Here is a 13,721-nt window from a genome sequence, read left to right as displayed (position 1 = left end):
CCAGTCATTAAACATGTTGCATTTAAACTATCATACCTTGTCTTAACCAGATAGCCCCGACCACAGTGAAATCTCATTAGTCTAAAATCTTGCTCCACATGTATAGTTTATTAAACATCAAATATGTGCATTGTATATATAATATAATATTGTATATATAATATATGGCAGTGGTTCATTGTGGACAGACACATTATTTTTTAACTGGAAACACTTAATACCTAGATGTCCAAGGCAATCAAAGTAGGGTATAAAATTGAAAAAGACTTTATTAAATCATGGCTAATTAGGTTAAAAACATTCCACAAACAGTTGCGACTTATAAAATCAGTTATACAACCCTGATGACGGCTTTCTAACTACTTGTTAATCTATCACATATCATCCAGGACTCCTCTGATTGCTGCTGGGTTAATCGGGACTCTCTTTGTGATGGTTGTTATTGCTCTCGGTGTGGCCGTTTATGTCCGCCGAAAGAGCATTAAGAAAAAGAGAACTTTACGCCGCTTCCTGGAAACAGAGGTGAGAGCCGTTTGTACTCCTATACCTTATATACAGGTAACTATAACCTAAAACAGAAGCATTTCATACATTGTGATATCATATCTTACATTTTCATACATTTACATCTCATTGCATTCCTTACCTTCCCTCTGCTTTTCTATTAGTTTTGTTTTTTCGGTAAGTGTTGGACATCAAAATTCCCCAGCTCACAGCATATAAAGTATTCAGAGGAGGGCCTTCCTTAAATGCATGGAAGGTTTGTTGGGTTAATGCATAGCCCTGTTCCCCTGAATAACTGGGCAGCCTATTAAAAAAACATGGGCTGTCAATGCTGGTTTGGATAATTTGCAGGTGGAGCATCAGTGTTATAGACAGCTGTCAGCCTGAGAAGATGTCCTGTATCCAAAAACTGACAGAGGCAGTCACACACCAGAATCCTGAAAACAGTTTTAACAAACTTGAGGCCTCTGTTTAAGTAGAAAGTGATGTGATTGTGCCAACAAGAACAGGAGAAGGAGAGAGCTAGACCAGCGAGTGTTTCTCAAAAATCATGCATTAGTCGGATGCTGCTGTTTACCACTTAAAATAATTTATACTCATCGATTATTTAGTAAAAACAAACAAAAATAGTGTTCATAGTAATGCATTTACAATGGAAGTCTATGGGGAAAAACACTGCATTGAAGTAAATGGTTACACCTTTGATTAAGGTTGTATTTGTTAAAATACCAATACAATTTTAAAAGTTGCATATGTTAACATTAGTTAATGCATTATGTAACTTACAGGAACTAACAATAAACAATTGCATTTTTATAAATGAACATTAACCAAGATGAATAAATGCTGTTAAAATATATTGTTTGTGTGTGCAAAGTTATGTGCAGTTTTTCAACTCATGTCATAAACATGTAACTTTCGCATGATGCTTGCAAGATTACCAGAAAGGGACTGTTTACATCTAGACAAATTCATTCAGGTGAACCATGTTAATAACACACCAGAAGCTCATCCATCAAGAAAAGTAGTCCCACCACTAAAAGGATGATTTAGGCAATTTTAAAGCTTAAATAACACACATTTTTGTGTGGAAGAATTTATATAAGTGCCATAAAAATATGACCTGAGCATGTATGCTTTATGACCCTTCGAATTGCCTTGTCCCATTGACTTCCATTGTACTTTACAGTAAACTGTAAATGAGTTGAAATTCCACAGATACTGTTGATCAAGTTGTGATTAACACTGAGCATTCCATTAATTCCACTATAATCTCTATCAATACAGAACAGTACATTGTCCTTTTACACAAATCTGTTGTAAAAATTATATTCTATTTGATAGATGTTCCTCTGATGCGTTTCAGCACCACCTACATGGACAGCTCCCTCTAATGCTCAATCTAAATACTGAGTTTTAGCACCATAAAGACGGACAACTCCTTATTGCATCTGTTTAGTCTACATTTTCATAAAATTAAGTGCTAGTCTTTCATTTTGTGCTGTGATTGGTCACTTAACTTAACGGTTAGTAATAAATAACGGAAAACCAAATATACAAGTGTACTGATTGTTAAAATGTCACCATAAAACTGCCTGCTCCATTACCTAATATAGAAAATTCAGAGTGGGCTGGCTGTACTATATACAGTATATAGGGTGTTATATAAGATCACTTTTTTTTTTTCTTCTTTTTTCTTCTCATAAATGAGAACCATGTTTTTAGAGCCAAAAGAGTTTTTCCACAATTTAAACAACATTCTCAGCCATATTTGGAAGTATAAAAGGCAGGAATTTCCTAAAGAATACCATTGTATTAGAATGCACAGCAGAACATAACATTTGCTTTTTGTTTTGTTTAATTTTATGTCATTCATCAAACATTTTCACCCAAAGCAATTTATTTTAGTAAACGTATTACATGGAAAAACCCACCTCTGGTTACCTTATTATTTACTCATCCCATGTTGATCCAAACCAATATGATTTCTTTCTTCAATGGAACACATGATGAGAGGTTTAGCTGAATGCTCACTTGATGGCGTTTGGCTTTGAATGACATCAAACTTTGCACACTGAATCTTGACATTGTATCATATCTGTATATGCACAAACTTTTCTTTGAGAGCTATGATGGAGGGGAAGATTATCAGTGAATAATGGCTTGAATTTTGCTCTATTCCTCACACAAAGCTATCGTATGTCTTCAGAAGACTGAGAATTGCTTTTTTGTAAGTTTTGGAGCTTGACAGAATCAGTATTAGCTAAACTTCTCCTTTTTTGATCCTCAGAAGAAGCATTTCGGGGTGAACTAACCCTTTACATTCCTTTGTTACAATTAAAAAACAATTTACTAACTCACATAATGGCTGAAATACATTTGGTTCTTTCCTTACACAGTCTGCAATAACTGAATATGTCCAAGAATGCCACACACACAAACACAAACACAAACCTACACGCACTGTTTTTCTTTCAAGCCAGCTCTCCAGCCCTAATGAAACTACAAATGCCACATTGGATTTAGCAATTATGTCTCTATACATCCCTCTCAATCTTTCCCTCCTTTCTTCCACTCTCATCTTTTCCAGCTCGGCTCCCTTCCCAACTGTTTACTCTCAAAATGTCCAGAAACATCTAATAGCTTATTTTTTTTCCCATCCTTTCGGGGCTCTGAATTTCCTGCATTAACAGACTCCGTACCAAAAATCTGCCCATATGAATCTTTTATGAGCTTGGTTTGGATTTTTTGCAAGTTTTTTGATGTTTCTTTAAAGGGATAGTTGACCAAAAATAAAAATTCAGTCATCATTTGCTCACCCTTGTGTTGTTCCAAACCCATATGATTTTATTCTTCCATGGAACACAAAGGGAGTTGTTTGGCAGAATGACATCCTCATTCAATATTCACTTTCATTGTATGGAAGAAACATGCAATGAAAGTGAATGGGGACTGAGGCTGTCAGCATCTAACATTCTGTCTAACAACATATGGGTGAGTTAATAAAGACTTAATTTTCCTATTTGGGTCATCTGTCTTTTTTAAGGAGTTGTGACTGATCTAAGACTTGGTTGTTTAAGCAGTTGGTGGAGCCATTGACACCCAGTGGTACAGCACCTAACCAGGCTCAACTACGTATATTGAAGGAAACTGAGCTTAAGAGGGTCAAGATCCTGGGAACTGGTGCATTTGGTACTGTTTATAAGGTACTACATTCAGGCTGATTATTTGTGTGTGTGTGTGTGTGTGTGTGTGTGTGTGTGTGTGTGTGTGTGTGTGTGTGTGTGTGTGAGTGTGTATTTATCACTTTGTGGGGACCAAATGTCCCCATAAGGATAGTAAAACCTGAAATGTTTGACCTTGTGGGGACATTTTGTCGGTCCCCATGAGGAAAACAGCTTATAAATCATACTAAATTATGTTTTTTGAAAATGTAAAAATGCAGAAAGTTTTCTGTGAGGGTTAGGTTTAGGGGTAGGGTTAGGTTTAGGGGATAGAATATAAAGTTTGTACAGTATAAAAAACATTATGTCTATGGAAAGTCCCCATAAAACATGGAAACACAACGTGTGTGTGTGTGTGTGTGTGTGAGTGAGTGAATTTTATCTGTTTCCTAATAAATTATTTATATGATGTAGACTGTAATTGACTGCTTCCGATTACTTCGTTTTAAGGGAATCTGGGTTCCAGAAGGGGAAACTGTGAAGATTCCAGTGGCCATAAAGATACTCAATGAAAGCACAGGACGTAAAGCCAATGTGGAGTTTATGGATGTGAGTTAACCTTTTAAGCTCTGAAGGTGTTTTTTCCTGTTTCAGTGGCAAATTTAAAGGCTAATAACTCGACAACAAAAAACAAGGAGCGTCAAGTGTTTGGTATCATTGTAAAGAACACTTAAAAATTTTTGTAATGGTATAGATTATGATACATTCTGAGACTCTCATCCTAAAAAACTGGTTTGGTACGACAAAGCAATTAAAAGTTATAACATTACAAATATAATTTATCATAGTGTCCAGAAATGTCTCCATGTGTCCAAAAGCCACTCCAAACAAATAAAACATAATAATAAAACATATTTCTCCCATGCAAAAAGGAGACATTAGACATGCAGGCATTGTTAGGCAGAGTATTAGGCTGAAAGTTATGTTGTTAGAAAGCAAGTCATACAAGTTTGAAACAACATGGTGAGCAAATTATGGCAGAATTTTCATTTTTAAAAGAAAAAAAAAAATCTATTTGAAATCTTTGACGAATTAGGTTACACCAACGAAAGTAAATTTAATGAATCAGATCAAGTGGAGGCCTCAGGGTAGCTCGGCGAGTATTGATGCCGACTACCACCCCTGGAGTCGCAAGTTCGAATCCAGTGTGTGCTGAGTGACTCCAGCCAGGTCTCCTAAGCAACCAAATTGGCCCGGTTGCTAGGGAGGGTAGATTCACATGGAGTAACCTCCTCGTGGTTGTGATTTAGTGGTTCTCGCTCTTAATGGGGCGCGTGGTAAGTTGTGCGTGGATCACAGAGAGTAGCATGAGCCTCCACATGCTGTGAGTCTCCACGGTGTCATGCACAACGAGCCACCCGATAAGATGTGCGGACTGACTATCTCAGAAGCGGAGGCAACTGAGACAGTCAGTGAGTCAGATCAAGTTTTAAAGGAACAATTGCAGGTTACCATGTTATTCAGTGCTTGTTGACTTTAAATATGGTAATAAATCTAATAAAATACAGGAACAGGAAGCTACAAGCTGCAAAGGGAATCAACTAATAACAGTGAGTTGCCAAATAGCAGCATTGCTCCTTTTCTCTCTTTCGTTTTTTTCTCTCTCCCGAGCCACACAGAGAGGTCAGGCTCCTTTAAAATGCAGCCTCATATGCTAAATTTGATTGCCTAAGAATTCCTTTGTGCATGTACTGTATATCTAAAAGTGTGTGCATGTTGTGTATGCCTTTATCTATGCACATATATAAACCGGCGATTAAATGCAGGTCTATTAATGAAAGACTCGTATCCAAGTCTATCTCCGTTACACATAAATATGTATATCATATATGTGCATTTATGAATGCACGCTTCCTCGCTTTGACACATACAGCTAATTGAGTGAGGTAGTATAGCAGTGTTGTTGAGGTCAGTTTCACTAATGGAGTTTATCTCTACTATTGGGGGCAAAAGCATAGTGTTAGCAATACCTGTAATACTTTTCTGGTCTTATTTTGTTATTCCATTCATTCCATCCATACAGTATAGAGAGCTCTACATTTTTTCTCATTTAAAATCCAGTTTCCCTCAGAAATATGTCACATTACTAAAATAATATAGGTTGCAATGTTACTACTTCTGACTTGTTGACATATTGTCTATTACCAAATTAAATTAACACCAAAAACATTCAAATTTTGAATTGGAAAAAACAAAAAAAGTAATTTTTTTTATGATCACAGTACTCTAATATCTATATGGGTATATGGGTACTCATGCCCAACAGCTAACGTGCATGTTGCATTTTGTACAGGTGTGTTGGCATGTTCAATTCGAGCATGTCGAGTAAAGAGCAATCAAATGAATGCAATTCATAAAATACTCTTATTCTAAAAATCTTACACCATAATGTTATTGTATTCTATGTTTTTGTTATTGTTATAATTTGTTATATTCTACCTCCTTCAAACACGTGATAACATACAAAGGCCTCTATAACCGAGGCTTTAAATAAACCTCTAAAACTACATTTAAAACAGAAGCTGAGGCTTTGTTCACACTGCAGGGAAAATCAGATTTGTCTTAACTACAATTATTTAGGATGACTTTTCAAATTCCAAGATATATGTGGCTGGATCTCATTTTTGTCTTTTTTTTTCTTCAGACATCAGTTGTTTTCACGAGTTGCCCATCCACATTGATTGTAATAGTAACAATGCAAATTTGTGTAGGTTCACCATGTGGGAAAATTGTTTATGTTTGTCATGCAGGGATTATCAAAATCTGAGGACGTTTGTCACAGTCAGCAGCATACAAATGAGAAAGGATGGCATATGCATGACAAATTACATGTACTGACGTAACAATGTGTTGCACAACTAATGATGAAGAAAAAGCAAAGTGTTTCATGATGCTGCAGCAGTGAATAACTCTGCTTGAGTGACAGGCTGTGACAGCGCGTGCAGCTGTGTGAATTTCCGCTGTCATAAAATTCCCATTCAATAATCTCTCAATAAATTACGCATTAAATAAAATTAAACCCAACAAAGTAATGACAGGAATACTGCCCTATGTAACAAAATAAAAGTAATTTTTGTCATTAGAAATTTACTTGAGTGAGAGTAAAAAGGACCCACTTTTAAACCTACTCTAAAAGTAAATTTTCCCAAAAAAGTTACTCAAGTAAATGTAACGGAGTAAATCTAGCGCATTACTACCCACCTCTGATTAAATCCAGTCAGATTGTTCAGACTAATACGCATTAATAAAATGTAATGACTTAATGTAATAACATTTTAAAGTAAAGTAAAAAATAAAGTTTTTTTTGTTAGGCAACATATATATATAAAAAAAAAATCACAGTTTTAAAATAGTAGCGTTTACATGTGAGACTGAGCTATTCTGTCTCTGACTACCAGGAGGCGCTGATAATGGCCAGCGTGGAGCATCCTCATCTAGTTCGTCTGTTGGGGGTCTGTTTGAGTCCCACTATCCAGCTGGTCACTCAGCTCATGCCCCACGGCTGTCTGCTGGACTATGCTCATGAGCACCAGGAGAACATTGGCTCCCAGTTACTGCTCAACTGGTCTGTGCAAATCGCAAAGGTAAGGATCATTTCCTGTTTGTGATATAAGATGTCAGCAATAATTTTTCTGTACATGCCAATGATTTGGGTTGAATTTAATGGAAACTATGCGAGTTGCGCTCTCTGGAGTCGTAGCTGGGCACCGCCGACAGATGGCGAGTGGCAGTGCGCGTACCTTCCTTGTAAACAGTTTTTTAGAACACGCCATGTTGTCAGCCAGATGCGGCCGGTGTGTGACTCTCGTAACACTCTTAACTTGAACTGCTTGCTGATGCGTGGCACTGGAATCATCTGCGAGGTTCCCGCTTAGCTTCTCATACTTGAGTCCCGCCTTCATCAATTTGATTGGCTATCTCAAATTACATTGATGAGCGGTGTTAGACTACTGAGCATGCTGAAATTAAACTTTTTTTAAACCATTATGTTGTTCCTGCAACAATTTATTGACAATTAGATAGAGGTGCATAACGGACTGCATTGGAACAGCAACAAGGATATCTATTATTGAGGGGGACATTCTGGCCATATCTTTTTATTGGGGGGAGGGGGGGGGCTTGTCCCCATCAATGTATATTGTGGTTATGGCCTTGCAGGAATGCATATTTTATTAACTCTATCCACTAACCCAAACCCCAGCCCTAAACCTAGCCGTCATTGTAGTAAAATGTAATTTTAGTGCAAAAATGCAACCTTCGAATCATGCTCACCATTGTTTTTGAGAATGTGATTACTTTCACATTCTGGAAACAGATTCAATCTCTCCAAGGTTGCTAGAGTAGCGCTAGAGGGAAATGTGTTCACATTTAAATTGATGCAAAAATGTCCGTTTGTGGATGGCGCTTGGCAGTAATTTGGCTGAATGGGGTTGATTTCAGTGTACATAAACTTTCGGAAGCAACATATTGATTTCCAAAGTGATCATGTTGGACATTGTGGTTGTATTGTATGGAATTTGCACTGGATGGTCCAGTTGCAACAATGACATTACAATGCATTCTGAAACATTTCAGAGCAAAATTTAAGTTTAAAGAAAGAAAAAATGAAGAGAAGAAAAGAAGACTCATTGTCATCTCTTGTTCTGTCTTTGACCATGAGTCATTTCAGTTGAAAAACAAGAAGGCCCCTTATGGCACTACAATAGAGCGCAACAGTATGGTTGCAAAAGTCAAAGTCCTGTTTATTTTGTCCATAGGAGAATTGATTTTTAACAATACCTCATAAATCTTTAATGACAAACCTACCATGAGTTTCAAGGTTGGTAATCGATAGTTTATTCTTCTTTTGAAACCATCTGCCATTGTTATTTCAATGTATTCCTGTTATTTTTTTTTAATCAAAGAGAGATCCACTAATCAGAGAATCTCTGCAAACAAAGTGCAACAAAAATGCTCTGCAGTGACCACCCACTTCCATGACACATTGTGAATGACGCAATTAGGATCTTTCAAGCTTCTTATACATTTTTATACGTATGTCTTATTTTTTTCCAATATACCTTAAATAGATTCTATACTTAAAATCAATAACTTTATTTTTCATAAATGTTTAATTTGATTCAAATTATGTAATTCACATTTGATGTAATTCACAGTGCTTCATGGGATTGTGCCTCATTAAAGACTTTAAAGGGGTCATATCATGAGGAATCAAATTGTCCTTGATATTTTGAGATATAAGTGGTGTTTCTACTATAAAAACATATGGTAAATTTCAGAACTCAAAACGTAATCCCCAATGCAATAAAAGCATTTATTGAAACCAAGCTGCAAAAACGCCTCGTTTTTACATTCAATCTTTACAAAGGATCCGTTATTGATGGTTGGGGCAGTTAAAAACACTTGGACCCAAAGCAAAACAGTAAGTAAACAGTTCCATTCATGAATATTTCAAATATCATGACTGTTGTGATGGAGCGGCTTGAGGCTATCTTCTCCGGGTGCGTTGACATGAACTTTCAAAACCGTTTATTTGTTTTGTTGGCCGTAATAGCGCCAGCGCATGCAGCGTGAAATAGAATGGGACACCTATTTACTGTCGACGCAACGGACGATTCCACAGCATCATTGATTATAATGAGTTACAATATAACTATTGCTTTTGACGTGACGCAACTTTTGCGTCCGGTGTTGACAGGGTGTGAGTGTTAACAGGTGTGCTTGAGATTAACAGTTTAATATATTCATATGCAATCTGTTGGATGTGCGTTATGTGTAACCCCAGAAATTTAGTTTTATAATGTTGTGGAGCTTGTTCATTCTCTTCAGATTGAGTTTCAAAAATATCTACATTTGAAGGGCTGCACGATGTAAAGGCGTTTATGCCAAATTCAAGCGTTTCAGACAGAGGACCAGAGACAAGATGGAAAATGATCATACATTACTAAATTATGAGTTTTAGTGTAAAAAAATATGTTACTAACATTAACAGTGGACCTCATGGAAGATAATTAAACTATAAAAAACAGAGCCTTTCATGACCATTTAAGTAAACAGTCTTGTACTTTTGTATTTTTATCTGATTTTCAAAAACTTTTTGTAATGTTGTGATTCACCTAGGAGCTGGTTAGTTTGGTCGGCTTAAAACATTTTTATGAAGGGTTCTAGAAAATTTCTATGGAAAAAGGAATAGGAAAAATACTTCCTTAACCAGGATGGCTGAAAAAGTGGACAAGCACTGTTAATGTTAAAGAGGGTGTTGCTGCAAAAGAACGCAAATGTTAGAATTCATAATTTCTAGACAAATTATTACGGTGCTTGCAACAAACAAACAAAACATTGTGTTTTCTGAATTAGACATTCTATTTTTTATCTCCATTCTGTCTTGCATTTTGAGCCCATCTTTAATCAGAACATTTCCATTGTGATTCTTCTCATGGTGAAGTGGTCTTCTGCCAAGATTCACTCTTTTGCATACTTTATGCGTGTTCTCCAGAGAAGCAGGATTGGAAAACCGATGTACTCTGTGAGCACATCTGTGGCATTTCCAAACACAAATGGCTTTCTCTCACTGCAAGCATTTCTCCTTTGGCCTCATTAACAGCGCTTCAGGTCCCACAAACCTCTTATCCATTTCATCTTTCATTTCTCCATGAAGAATCCAAATGAGAATCCCTCAGCTACTGTATTACATATTTACCTTAGTGCTGTCTTTCAATTTTTTCAAAATTATTTTGCATATAATCGCAGTGAGAGCTTGACTAATTGAAAGAACTAGTCCTCCACATAGGTTGCATATTCATTGCAATGGGCATCTCTTAAACTCTCATCATCCACAATATTAATCTGCTGGTATACCGTGGCTATCCGCTTTCTTGCAGCAATCTTTAAGCTGCGTTCATGATAAGCGTCAGGGCAGCAACACCAGCATCGAACGCGGCTTTGAACTCACCATGCGCTTTACATGAAAATACTTGATTTCTGTCACAAGTCCCATCTGGGCTTGTTTTGTACATCAAATAGTGATAAGCTCCTTTCTCCATCATTTTAGCACTGACAGAGAAGTGCTGTCAGAGATAATTTTATTTAAAGAGATTAAAACCTCTATCAAAGGAGAGAGTGTAATGGTCAACTTTTGCATGTTCCGCCCATAGAACGTCTATAGGACCGACAGCATTATGCTATTTTATGCTAAGCTTGTAGGCTCTACTTGGTAGAAGGGCACTGGCACTGTGGTGTGTGCATCAGAGTAATTACTCCAGGTGGACGCATTACAAAGGTTCCACCCTTCACACCAGTGTTTATGCTGTATTAACAATAAATGCGTTAATCCTGATTAAGAAAAATTAACACGTTAAACTATTTAAATTAATCGCATGCGTTAATTCTCACAGCTCTAATTGACATAAATCCAAACTTTATGTTGTTGCTCTGTTTATAGAAAAATATCCAATGGTTTGCCAGAATGATTCTCTTATAGGAATAATCGAGTGGTGGTGGCGTAGTGGGCTAAAGCACATGACTGGTAATCAGAAGGTCACTGGTTCGATCCCCACAGTCACCACCATTGTGTCCTTGAGCAAGGCACTTAACTCCAAGTTGCTCCGGGGGGATTGTCCCTGTAATAAGTGCACTGTAAGTCGCTTTGGATAAAAGCGTCTGCCAAATGCATACATGTAAATGTAAATCTAGTGTAGTACATAAAGTAGCTGCACAATCAACATAATGATATTATGAAAAAATAAATCATTATTGTTGCATTCTTGTACTTTTTTCATGTTTTAGATATTTTTTTCTCATTGTCTAGCCAAACTGTTTTATTAGTAGCCTAATGATTTATTAATATATTTAAATGAATTTAAATGTATTTTAGAGTGTTAAAGGATCACAGTGGCAAATGTGCAGATGAATTCTGCTCATTTGAAGTAGACAAAGGTAATTTGGTTACTAACCGGTTAGTGGACCTGCTAAATGGGAGTTATTATTTGGTTCGCATGTGAGCCTTTTAAACACTCCCCATCTACATTAATGAGTATGTAAATGTGTGTTTGTCTATTAAACAGTGGGATTTCATGTGAAAGGTTTGTGGGTTGTAAGCTGTTGACACCACTAGTGGTACTGGGCTTAATTTGGAGATAATTGCAGTTTGTAATGTGAACAAAGAGCCAAGGCCATGTCAGCAAGAGTGTCATTAAAATTGTAGCCATTACCAGAAACAAAACATGGAAATTAATGGCATTCTGGTTTAATTTGCACCTTCATCTTTTCATGCCGTTTAATCCTGGCCTCTCTTTCGCTTGGGACTACAAGGGATGTGAGGGAGGTTCGAGAACCTTTCCTCAAAGCTCAGAATTACTCTCGCCAATATCTTTCTCAACTCAACTGTGATAATTTTTCTTACTCTATGTAAATCATGTTTGTGGTATATACTGAGAGAACAGCCATACATATGACATATAGGAATTATATACTGTATATTGCACTTGTTCGCCCTCCCGTCCAGCCCTGACTTTTAATGGCATTTTTGTAATTTATATTGAATATTATTTATTTTGCACCAGTCTATGGAAGGTGCCTATTATTCATTGACACCTCAGTTTGCCCTCATCTGTTTCAAACAGATTCCATTTCTTCTTACTTTGTTACTTTGTTTCATCCTTTGAAAACAAAATCGGGGTTACTTCCTGATATTTACTCTGTAAATATCAGAAAGATTTGTTGTTTTATTGCCTGAGTTTTGACATTTCATCAGAAGCCATGAGAAGGGGATAATGGAACACTCTGGGAATAGAAGATCTCACCTCTGCTCTTCAGATCTGGGTAATCTTCACTCTTTTGTCAAAATCTGGCCAGCTGTAATCCCGAGAGCCTTTTAATAAATAAATGCTGAATGTAATGAGGGTTCATAAGGATTGTTTCGTGCAACATTTTTTCCCCTGATTCAGTTTTGTGTCAGATACACTAAACATAAATGAGGTCTCATGCCTAGTGATATAATAGGAATCCACTATTCTGTATATGGGAATCCTAAATTAAATCATATATACTGGAATATCAGTGGCCAAAATGATTTGCGCACTTAAGTCACACTTAGTAAAATGTATGAACGTCATTGCATTTGATGACAAAATATCAAAAAGTGCCATTTATTTTAAAGAAAGATAGCACAACACACTTTCCAAACAAACCATTAGACAGACAGTTTAAAATAAAAAAACAATAGATATGCTTTTTAAAAGGTCAACAAAAAGTATTTGGTTGTCAAGCGTTAGTGGAACATGTCCATATTTAATGTGATGAACCACACCTGTGGTTACACTGCTAGGACATCTGTGTGAACTTGAGGGGATCTGATATTTCATATTTCCCCTAAAAATAAACTTGAGACCAGTTGGTTTAAAGAAGTTGCAAAAATGGCTCAGAAAATTGAAGTTTCAGATATTCACATCCTTTGATATTTTGTTATTTAATGCAATGAATATAATACCTTTATGTGTCCAAATCTGTTTGTTTTATAATATACTAATATGCTGTACTGTTTATTGTACTTTTTGGGCTACTGTGCAATACCAATTTTTTCATTATGCCTTTTCACTAAAAAAAATACTGTCTAACACTATTCCTTTCTGTACCAGCATCATTATAATTTTATGTAATGTTCAGTGAATCTGCACTACTGTATGTGCAGTGAATCTGTTTATCGCAAAGCTTGTTGTACAGTTGTAAACAAACCACCCTTTGGAAACTCCTGTCATTTGTGATGTGACACATGAGGAACATTCACAGTGCTGTGCACTCCCAGTTGGGGGTGGTGACATGGCTGATGAATATAAATCACTATGTATCTACAAAAAAATATGATTAGAGATTACTTCACCCCCATAGAATTTATTTCATAGTTTTTTCCCTGTTGCACACTTTTAGTATACAGTGCAGAATCTAGTACAGTTGCTGTAGTATAAGCCTATTATTCATGCATGTTTAGATGATACA

The 13,721-nt window shown here is 36.5% G+C and overlaps 1 protein-coding gene across 1 annotated transcript in view; it reads left to right on the top strand.

Annotated features, from left to right (window-relative positions):
* Window positions 1–13,721, top strand: part of LOC127643565 (receptor tyrosine-protein kinase erbB-4-like) — a 127,198-nt gene that overhangs the window by 92,949 nt on the left and 20,528 nt on the right. The window contains exons 17-20 of the mRNA XM_052126349.1: window positions 390–522; window positions 3,588–3,710; window positions 4,179–4,277; window positions 7,127–7,312. Coding sequence (XP_051982309.1) covers window positions 390–522; window positions 3,588–3,710; window positions 4,179–4,277; window positions 7,127–7,312 — 541 coding nt within the window. The remainder of the gene's footprint in view (window positions 1–389; window positions 523–3,587; window positions 3,711–4,178; window positions 4,278–7,126; window positions 7,313–13,721) is intronic.

This window comes from Xyrauchen texanus, chromosome 5, assembly GCF_025860055.1.
Source record: "Xyrauchen texanus isolate HMW12.3.18 chromosome 5, RBS_HiC_50CHRs, whole genome shotgun sequence".
Lineage (NCBI taxonomy): Eukaryota > Metazoa > Chordata > Actinopteri > Cypriniformes > Catostomidae > Xyrauchen > Xyrauchen texanus.
Note: the sequence above shows the minus strand (reverse complement) of the source record. Positions and strands in the feature narration are given on the sequence as shown.